The sequence below is a fragment of the Moschus berezovskii genome, chromosome 10, assembly GCF_049115385.1.
Source record: "Moschus berezovskii isolate FMDL1 chromosome 10, NW_MosBer_1.0, whole genome shotgun sequence".
Classification (NCBI taxonomy): domain Eukaryota; kingdom Metazoa; phylum Chordata; class Mammalia; order Artiodactyla; family Moschidae; genus Moschus; species Moschus berezovskii.
The window spans coordinates 41,889,309-41,900,181 of NC_142469.1; the positions used below are offsets into that span (position 1 = coordinate 41,889,309).

Below are 10,873 nucleotides of genomic sequence, written 5' to 3' on the forward strand. Positions count from 1 at the left end.
GCAGTTTAAATCTAGACCAGAATTTTAGTTATGGTAGTCATTGTATATGACATCATCAAAAACATTAAAGCATGGTTCAGCTTACTCAGTTTTCCTTTTGCTTAACTTGTTTTTCTGTGCAATTTTGTCATTTCCTTAGTTTTCTCCTTACTCATTAATGAATAAAGGTGGATCAGGTGTTCTATCAGTTCTACCTTCTTGAAGAACAGCCTTCTAACCTGTTCCTGTTTGGGTGAATTTCCTCTGTAGATCTGTTAGAATGTTGAGCTGTTCTTTGCTTTTAAGTGTTAAAATCAACATGATAGAGGTCCAGACCAGAGTAAAGATCACCATTATGGAATGAGCTGCTAGGGTGTAAGAATAAATCTGAAAATTTATTTTATAAGTTCTTAAAACTTATGGTATGTAGGTTAATAGGCTGCAGTCCATGGGTTCGCTAAGAGTTGGACATGACTGAGCGACTTCACTTTCACTTTTCACTTCATGCATTGGAGAAGGAAATGGCAACCCACTCCAGTGTTCTTGCCTGGAGAATTCCAGGGACGGGGGAGGCTGGTGGGTTGCTGTCTGTGGGGTCGCACAGAGTCAGACACAACTGAAGCGACATAGCAGCAGCAGCAGCAGGTTAATAGTGATTAATCATGGATATTGTACAGGATTTTGGAGTTGTTTCCCTTGTGAACTTTTTAAGTTCATGTTCTGCTTCAATTCTCATAAAAGGTGAAGAATTCTCAGGTAGAACTTTTTCCAGTACTGCTAGTGGCTTAAACGGAAATTAATAACTAAATTTAGATTTGAAAGACTATTTTATTTAATGTTAGGATAGCTCCTGTGCCAGGCAGCATTAGAATTATGATATAATCACTCTATTCTGCTTATATTAGGTTGAATGATTTGAAATTATGTTTCCTCAAAAATGGATATGATCTTCTTAAAATCTATCTAATGTACTCAAAATGGGCATTAATCTGTCAATTTTCTTGTCTTAACTTTTTGAGAGTTCTTAATGCCTTTGTATATAAAAGTAATAGCTTTCATAACTACAAGCTACAACTGTGAATCTACATTCTATTTCAACTGACTGTTACAATGTAAGTTTTATAAAGCATATAAAGGTATTTGGAATCCCAAAGCTTAACCTTGATTCCAGACTTTTTCCAGTGCCAGCTTCAATTCAGATTTCTCAGGTCTGCTAAAGTCAGTTTACCTCTTGTCCGTCTCCTTTCTATCTTCGTTTATATTGTTACCATTGTGTGTTTTAGCCTTTAAAAACATCCCTTTATAATCATTTTTGTCAGGTTTTCAGATAAAAGAAAAGGAAATGTCCTTTTTTAGCCAGCTTTCTTTACTTCGAAGTCTTTAAGTTAATTTTTTGTTTCATCTTTAAAAATACCCTAATGGCTTTCCCCTATTATAAGAAGCATGCATTTTTGTAATTTCAATAATAAAAATTGGATGATGAATTATATAATGTGACTATTGAAGAATACCTAATGAAAATGCCCACAGTATAGTTAACATGAATAAAACATTAAGCTTTTGAAAATTAGAAAGAATTGGAAGGGAATATTAAAAAAAGCTATCTTTGGATGATGAGGCTTCACTGGTAGCTCAATGGTAAAGAATCTGCCTGTCAGTGCAGGAGACTCGTGGGTTTGATCCTTAAACTGGGAAGATTCCCTGGAGTAGGAAAGGGCAACCCACTCCAGTATTCTTGCCTTGGAAATCCCATGGACAGGGGAGCCTGGTGAGCTACAGTCCATGAAGTCGCAAAGAGTAGGACATGACTTAGCAACTGAATACAACAGCGGCATCTTCGGATGATAGAATTTTAGGTAGTTTTTTTCTTTGTACTTATTTTGATTTTTTCCAAATATTCAACATATCAGTTTCTTCTGTAATTGAAGGATTTTGTTCTTGCTTTAAAGGTTGACTTATGTTCCTGAATGATGATAATATAAGAAGTTACTAGTGACTCGTAATTGATTATTGAATTGTGACATCCAAAGGAAATGTTTTGTTTTTGTGTTAGGTTTACTTCATGTTTAAATTTCTATACAAAGAAATTTGTTAAAGTTGTTTTTAATAGTAATAATTTTAGATAAGTTAAGAAAAGTGTCCATAGTACCACTATCTAAAATAACCTATAGTTAAACCTGTATAGTATAGTCTTATGTAATTTTTTTGTTCATGTCTGTGGAGGAAAATGGTAACAAAACACCAGTTTAGATTAGGTTGTACTTAATGTTTCATTGTAACCTCACTTATTTTTCCCCCCAGGTAACCTTATAAGAACATAGTATCTTCATATCACATTAATAAAAATGTGTTATATTTATATTTTAATCTTAATATAGCTGTATATTTGACTTTTCCATCAAGGATGCTTGTTAACATAGCCAGTTATGTCTTTAATGAGTTTTATATATTGTGTAAAAGGTGTCTGATGAAAGTTTTAGACTAGAAATTTTCTTAAAATTTTTATATATTTGTTTTTTAAATATTTAGAAAAGCCATTTTGGTTGAGTAAAATTTTGTTTGTTATCTTTTTCAGTTTTTCTTTTCCAGATGTTACAGTGTGTAAATATATCGTTACCCAAATCTTCTTTGTCTTAGGTCATGCTAAATGTGTAGAAGTTGTAAAAACTTTCAATTTACCATTACTGATGCTTGGGGGAGGTGGATACACAATCCGCAACGTTGCTCGGTGTTGGACATATGAGACTGCAGTTGCCCTTGATTGTGAGATTCCCAATGGTAAGTGTTCTTACTATGATGTCTCTATTGGACGAACTGTCTGTTTGTAGAAAAAGATGGTTAGGTCATTAGAGTTGATTCCAAAACTGTGTCAATAGGAGAGCAGTCACTAAATTCATTTTGTATTCACTTTTAAGTATTTTCTCTGGAAATATTTTACAACTTGAGTCTGGATTTTGTGTATGGATTGAGCTTTTAATATGTAACTTTATTTCATTTAATAGAATTGCCATATAATGATTATTTTGAGTATTTTGGACCGGACTTCAAACTGCATATTAGTCCTTCAAACATGACAAACCAGAACACTCCAGAATATATGGAAAAGATAAAGTAAGACATCATCAAATTGATTTGATTAACATCATTAATGTAACTTTTGAAACTTTTAGAAGGTCGTGTGCAGTAGGTCAGTTTAACTTTATACGTAAGGTATTCCCTTTTGTCAAAAGTATTTGAAACCTTAAGACTGTTGGTTTCTTTAATTTTATAAAATAATGGAAAATGTATAATAGGATTCATAGCTCAAAAATATTTCCATTTTCTGTTAGTTAAAATGGACTTTTTTGTTGAAAAGGGCACTTACAAGTTGTATATTTTCTTGCTTTACACGAAAGAAATTTATTTTCATTGAAACATTTGATAAACCTTTCTCTGAGAAATAGAGTTTGGAGAGACATTGTTAGTACATAGGCTTGGGTTTCTGCTCTCTCTTACCACATACTAGCTCCATGACATTTGGCAAGTTAATTTGCCTTTGTGCTTTTATTTCCTCATCCTTGAAAGGGGGAATGAAATTTAGTATCTACCTTGTAAATTTTGAGGATTAAACGGGTTAATAATAGGTAAAGTATCAGTACCCAGTAAATGTTACGATTTTAATTCTTAGGTTAAGCTAGATAAAAGATGCAATTTATTTTGCTTAATGTTTCCTCTTACACTGAAAAGAAATTTGAAAGAAAATATTTTTTTCTAATAACTATGCATGTTGTAATTTAGACAGCGTTTATTTGAAAATTTACGCATGTTGCCTCATGCACCTGGAGTCCAGATGCAAGCTATTCCAGAAGATGCAGTTCATGAAGATAGTGGAGATGAAGATGGAGAAGATCCAGACAAGAGAATTTCTAGTAAGATAGTCCTTTGATGTGTATTCTGTTACATTTACGTAGTGTCCGTAGCACACCACGGACTGAAGGTTTTGGTTGCCCACAAAAGAACTTCACCAGTTTTCATGAGCACACTATTATTACTGTCTTTATTTTCATCATTTTCTGAGTCCATGACTGCTAGGGATTGAATGTATAACTGAAAATTTCCTGAATTAATTTCCATATAGGAAACATGATAATCAAAGGATAAGTAGTTTTAAAATGTGTAATAATCACAGCAATTGTAAACAACTAAGACAAACAAAAACTGTTTCAAGAAGTTCAGTTCAGTCGCTCAGTTGTGTCCGACTCTCCGCGACCCCATGAACCACAGCACTCCAGGCCACCCCGTCCATCACCAACCCCTGGAGTTCACTCAAACTCATGTCCATCGAGTCGGCGATGCCATCCAGCCATCATTCTCTGTCGTCCCCGCCTCCTACTACCCCCAATCCCTCCCAGCATCAGACTCTTTTTCCAGTGAGTCAACTCGTCGCATGAGGTGACCAAAGTATTGGAGTTTCATCATTTTTTTAATCTTCAGTTCAATTCAGTTCAGTCTCAGTCGTGTCCGACTCTTTGCGACCCCATAGATTTAATTTCCTTTGTCTCAGAGCCTGATTTGAGTGTCAGTAATTTTCGTTTCTACAAATTAACCACTTTTGTGTAGAGTGAGTTGAATAACATTAAGCACCTTCTGTTTGATTTTACAATCTAATTCCACTTAATATGATTTGTAGGCTTTTAGCCTATTAGTATGCTATTATGATTAAAGACATTCTAACATAATTGACATAAAAGATATTTCTTATTTTCTCTTCTTCCCCCTCTCAGCTCTGAAATAAAAGGTTACTTTTTATTTAAAGACATCACTCCCACTTCCTATCAGGAAAGCAATATTTTTTTCCTCCAAAGTTTTTTTTTTTTTTTTAATGAGAACCTCTAATGTTCTTCATATTCCTTTGAATGATTTCTTCCTAGATTAAAGCTAAATTTTCAATGTTTAGCAAGCCATACATTCAGTTATAATCTTAAAATCTGTTATTCTTACTTTTAAATATGACTAGCTAGTTCTTCTATAGAGCAGTGCACTTAACAGTTGTAAAACCTGTGACTGCCTTTGTCAAAATCTTATTAAAAATCTTTTAATGTTTCAGTTCGAGCATCAGACAAACGAATAGCTTGTGATGAAGAGTTCTCAGATTCTGAGGATGAAGGAGAAGGCGGTCGTAGAAATGTGACTGATCATAAGAAAGGAGCAAAAAAAGCTAGAATCGAAGAAGACAAGAAGGAAACGGAGGACAAAAAAGCAGGTCAGATTTATTTTTTGATAGATGTTTTAATTGTAAGTTTTTGAAAATGAGCAACAAGGCAATTTTTATAAGATCCTGAAATACTTACACAAGTATCAGAAATAGGTGAGTGTGCTAAATAAATAGGTGACTTTTTTTCCATGTAAGTAAACTTTTAATTAAAGCTCTCTAAATGTTATTAGTCACATTTGCTTTTATAATACAGGAAACTATCTCTTCTTGGCAACATAGGCTTAAAATATTGAACATTGCACTGTGATCTAGATTGAGTAAGAGAGAACAAAGTGGTTAGAGACCCATATGTAGCCCATGAGCAGAGCTGAAATTCTAAGCTAATTTGTAACTACCTCTAAGTTTATTTGATGAGAATAAAACATAAAAGAAGACTCATATTATATAACCTTAGACCAGTTTCACCATTTTGAAAAGGCTCAGAGAACAGACTTTTTTATTATTTGAAAGAAACATAAAAGCTGTGGAAATATGGGAAAGGATTTGAGAGCTGGGTTAGGATGTCTTAACTATAAAAATGTGTCTTGTCTGTTGAGATAAATGTGTCAATTTGTCTGTTGAGAAAATAGATGATTTAGGTCATTGAATTTGCTTTCAGAGTGTGTTATCTTTTATCTGAGTTTCCAGAGCACTTACTCATAACTCAGTCATTTTATTTAACACATTATATTATAGCATCTCATTAGGAACTTTACATATCTCCCTGCTGGATTGAGCTGCTCATGGCTAGAGAATGCAGTATCTTAAATACCTGAATTTTTGTACTTGGTGCATTTCCTGCTGGATACCTGCTACCTATATGCAGGTAATGGTGATGAGCACAAGTTTTAGTTGACCTGTTAATTTTGACCCTGTAGCACGTGGAAAACAGATTCAGAAGTACCGGGCCAAGATCCTTTTTCTGTCATATTGAAGTTACTTGAGTAAGCTGGCTCTCGTGTTCTTTTTTTAATAGAGAGTTAGGAGTCTGTAGCATGTTTGCACATCTAGTTCTGTTTTGTTTGTGGATTGACTCCACTATAGGCTACTGTTCTCTGTCTGTCATTTTATAATTTTAACTTCCCAATGTATTACAATGATGGCTCCAGTCTGCTCTTGTGTACTGATTGACATCCAGAAATTCCAGCTATGATTGAGGTAAGAAGGACTTAACTTTAGCTGTAGGATTTTTCTAGTATTTTTCTTTGTCAATTTGTCTTTTCTGTATTTTTTGTTTGTCTTCCTTTCTGGCATTTATTCTTGCTTTTTAAATTTTTATCTTTCTATGCTTTTTCTTCCAAATGGGAAAGCGGGTGCACTAGAGTGCTTATCTTTCATTGCTGTTTTAACTGAAAATGAGAGTGCCTTTTGATCTGGCTTTAATGGCCTGGTGGTGGATTAATCTCACAGTATTTAGTTCCTAAATACTTCTGTTGCTGATAATAATTGATACTTAAATTTCTTAGTTTAATAATGAAATTCTTCTTATAGTGTCTTGGATTTGTTAAAATCTTACAACATACACATAAAAGAAATACTACCATAGGAAACATTTTTAAAAGTCTATAGTTCAGAACCTGAAGTTAGGAATATTTCTTTGCTCTTCATCCCTCCCCAAACCCCACTTGACAGTTTTGTTTACGTATCTAAAATTAAACCAGAAGCCAAAACAAATGTCATAATAAACATGTTGCTATATGTTTGTATTATAATCAGTGCCTCCTGACTTTGGTTCCTTGCCTTATCTAAAGGAAAAATTTAGCACATTTTGGCTAATTTGTTTCAATGATTTTGAATGGATAGTGTTACTCTTACTATTTTGTTAATTTTTATTAAAATGGTAAAGTTCTGATACTTACATAGTGAGGGTTTAAAAACTAATGGCTATGTATATGTATGGCTGAGTCCTTTCACAGTTCACCTGAAACTGTCACAACATTGTTAATCAGCTATACCCCAATACAAAATAAAAAGTTTAAAAAAGAAAAGAGGGTACTAGAAAAGAAGGGTACTAGCCTAACCATTATTAAAAGAAGAAAACTATTGGTTATATAAGCAATAGAATTTAGCTTCTGTTTTGTCTCTGACCTCCTCTGATTCTGTCCCCTTGTCACAAAACTCCAGCCAAATTGGTCTTGCAGTTTTTCCTTCCAGCCTAATTCTTTTTGCCTCAAAGTCCTTTTGAGTTTTCCCCCTGTTCAAGGTACTTCTTCCCTTTTCCCACTCAAAGGGAATTCTGTTCTTCAGAATGCCTCTCAAAGGTCACTTGTCATAGCCTTTCCTGATCTACCATGGTGTTATGCGCATGTCTGTTGGCTGAACTTCATAGTGCATATCCTGCCTATAATGCTGTGATCCCATAGGGGAAAAGTCCTCAAAGGCAGGACTGTGATGTTGCATTGATACCTTGAACCTCTGTCATTTAGTACCTCTTCAGAAGCTTAGTTAGTTGTTGATTTCATGAACAGTAATATTGTATATGGCAGTTTTTTATATTTTAAGTAAGATATATTTTTAAATGAAATATATACATTTTATATTTCAAAATAGGTGTTAATCTCTTCCCAATTTTTGTTTTTAGATGTTAAAGAAGAAGATAAATCCAAGGATAATAGTGGTGAAAAAACAGATACCAAAGGGTAAGCTGTATTCTTTTCTAGTAATTTTTATATACTATAAAAATAATGAGTGTGTTTACTGGGGTTGGGATGAGTATACATTTATTCTTTGAGAAGTACTGAACTGAACCTGGAATATCAGTAGGTTGTTATGAGATGCTCTGAATTTTAGTATGGTATGTAAGACACTATGTATGTATCTTAACCATTAGCTTATATTTCATTTACTTGCTCATTTTTCATTTATGTAGCATGCCTTAAAAAATTACAAAAGCTACTAATAATCAGTGTTGTAACTGAATGAATTAAAATAGATCAGTTTTTATTCTTGAACATAATTTCTCTAAGCCTTGTTTTGCTATTAACTTTTATATAGACACTCATCATCTTTCATGGTGCTCTTATTTCTATATACATGATTTTTTGGTGTTGTAAGACAGGTCAATTTAAGAATCACTGGGCTAGTATAACATAATTTTTTAAAAGACCATAATTGAGCTTTGTATTGTCAGAAAGCATGTAGATGATTGGCCACACATAATTTTGTGGTAGCCTTCATAGGATGACTTGGAATAGGTTGTAAAACCACTCAAAAGGTCAAGGCAGTCAGTGCTTCAAAAACTCAAGGCACTACCAGCTTAACATGTTTCTTGGTGGGAACCATAGGACCGATCTATCGGTCATTGCATTTAAACTGAGATTGTGCAATTTTTAATATTTCATATTGCCTCTTTTAACAGAGCCAAATCAGAACAGCTCAGCAATCCTTGAATTTGAGTCTCACCACTTTCAGAAACCATAAAAAAGTGAGAAAATATTGGGAAGAAAAATGTTTTTTCTTTTTGAAGACTTCTGGCTTCATTTTATACTACTTTGGCATGGACTGTATTTATTTTCAAAATGGCTTTGTTTTTGTTTTTCTTGGCAAGTTTTATTGTGAGTTTTCTAATTATGAAGCAAAATTTCTTTTCTCCACCATGCTTTATGTGATAGTATTTAAAAATGATGTGTTATTATGTCAAAAAACTGATCTATTAAAGAAGTAATTGGCCTTTCTGAGCTGATTTTTCCATCTTTTGTAATTATCTTTATTAAAAAATTGTACTTCGATTGTCTTTTGTCTGTTTATTACAACATGGGGTCTAATTTCATAGGTTAGTAATGTGACCGTTTCTGTAGAAAAATAGAATACCCTAAAGGTGAAAGATACTGATTACAACTTCAAAGACATCCATAAACTGTTTCTTCATGAAATTACTGTGTTTACAGTAATTATTTCTTACTCTATTAAGAGTTTTAGCATCTTGTCCTCTGTAGGTTAACCAGCCAATATTGGTGAAGATTAATATCTCATAATTATAATTTATCTTAATGATACAAGCTATGCAGTTGAGATATAGGAATTAGCTTTGAGGTGAACCAAAGATTCTCAAAAACTGGTAATCGATTCTGAGTTGAAAGAAGAAATCTATAATCAGAAAAAGAAACTATAGCTTCCATACTGAGCTCTGTGGGACTCTTGCCAACCCCTACTATATACCAAGTAGACAAGGAATTGTATGGTGTGTTTGAGCAGAACTTTCCTGTGTTTGTATCAAGGCTAAAATAAAACCTGCTGTTTAGACAAAGCCTGGTTCTTGTACTGCATATTCATGGTACCCAGGTTCCACTATTACACACAGGCTTCCAAACGAAAGAAAGGAACACTTAAAAGTCGTTTATCATTAATTTATAGAGTGTCTACTCACTTTAAGGCTTTGAGCATGCAACTGAACATAATGGGAAGATGCCCGCTCCCACAGCTTACACTTCAATGGTAGGAAGCAGACAAACTGGGTAATTTCTGCTACTAAGAATTGGAAAGGAGAAAGCAAAACATTTTAGAAACTTGCCAAAATCAATGAAATCTTTTTGCTGGGCCAAATTGATTATTTTGAGGTAAAAATTTGGACAGTAGATCAGTCAAAAATATTTCTCTAAAAGCTCCTGTTAAATACTTCAGCATTTACAAAAGCACCTGGACTTTTGTAACGAGCAGCCATTCTCTCACCTGTATTTAACAGATATTTCACTTTTGCCATGTTGGTTCCAACTCTTTTTTTCTTTAAATAAATTTATACAGAAGAAATCGAAGCCCTCTTTATCCACTTCATCATTTGATTCCCTTACGACTCTTCAGAAGTAACCATACCCTATGCCTGTTTTCACTCTTGCTGCATATCTGTCAGCATGCAAACCCTTGTGGTGTTAGGAATTATGGAATTCAGTCCTTCGTTTGTGAAATAGTTACATTTAGTGTTTGTGAAACACACAATGGTATTGCACATGTACTTGCTTCTTTACATTTTGATTAACCCTGTTGAACAAGTACAACTCATTTTAACTGCTCTGTATTAAGATTCCATTATAAGGACATACCAAAAATTTGTTTCAATAGTGTAGTGAACCTCCTTGGTTACACTTAGGTTTTGTTTTACTGTTTACAAATAGAAGGGTCTGTATAAAGCTAAAGCCTCAAGAGAATATGAAACATGAAAGTTCAGCAAAGTGACTTGGTACAACATTAATACACAGGAAACAACAACTGGTAGTATACAAAAACAGATTTGCCAGAAAAAGTAAGGTACCATTTACAAAAGCAGTAACAAAAATTCTTATAAATAAAAGTATTAATATAAAGAACCTATGGTTCTGGCATATAGTGAAAAAGATCATAAGATGTCAAGATAAATACCGTAATACATTTGGAACAATATTGGATAAATAATTCAGATTGATGAAGAGATTATTCCTTGAGTGGTATTGGGATAATGGGCAATCAAATGGATAAAAAGAAGTTGTATGCTTTCCATGAGAAGAGTCAGATTAGCTGGATGTTGAATTTTATCAAAAGCATTTTCTGCATCTTTTGAGGTAATTTTTATTCAATTTTTTAATGTGTAATTTTTAAACAATTTCTGGTCAAAGGGATGGAAATTTTACACATCCTTAGAGCTTTCATTTCCTTTTTTTCAAATTGTCTTGTGATGACTTGCAGATTCAT

General features: G+C 33.5%; 1 protein-coding gene across 2 annotated transcripts in view; it reads left to right on the plus strand.

Moving 5' to 3' along the window:
• The window catches only part of HDAC2 (histone deacetylase 2), a 32,271-nt gene extending 23,330 nt beyond the window's left edge, over nt 1-8,941 (plus strand). Inside the window, exons 9-15 of one of the 2 annotated variants that reach the window (XR_016038402.1) lie at nt 2,617-2,757; nt 2,982-3,090; nt 3,757-3,887; nt 5,066-5,221; nt 6,322-6,370; nt 7,794-7,851; nt 8,571-8,941. Coding sequence is in view for 1 of the 2 variants with exons in the window: in XM_055433195.2 (XP_055289170.1) it covers nt 2,617-2,757; nt 2,982-3,090; nt 3,757-3,887; nt 5,066-5,221; nt 7,794-7,851; nt 8,571-8,601 (626 nt within the window). In the remaining variant the exon portion in view is untranslated. The remainder of the gene's footprint in view (nt 1-2,616; nt 2,758-2,981; nt 3,091-3,756; nt 3,888-5,065; nt 5,222-6,321; nt 6,371-7,793; nt 7,852-8,570) is intronic. The other variant, XM_055433195.2, reaches the window with a different exon arrangement.
• Nucleotides 8,942-10,873: the final 1,932 nt, after the last annotated feature.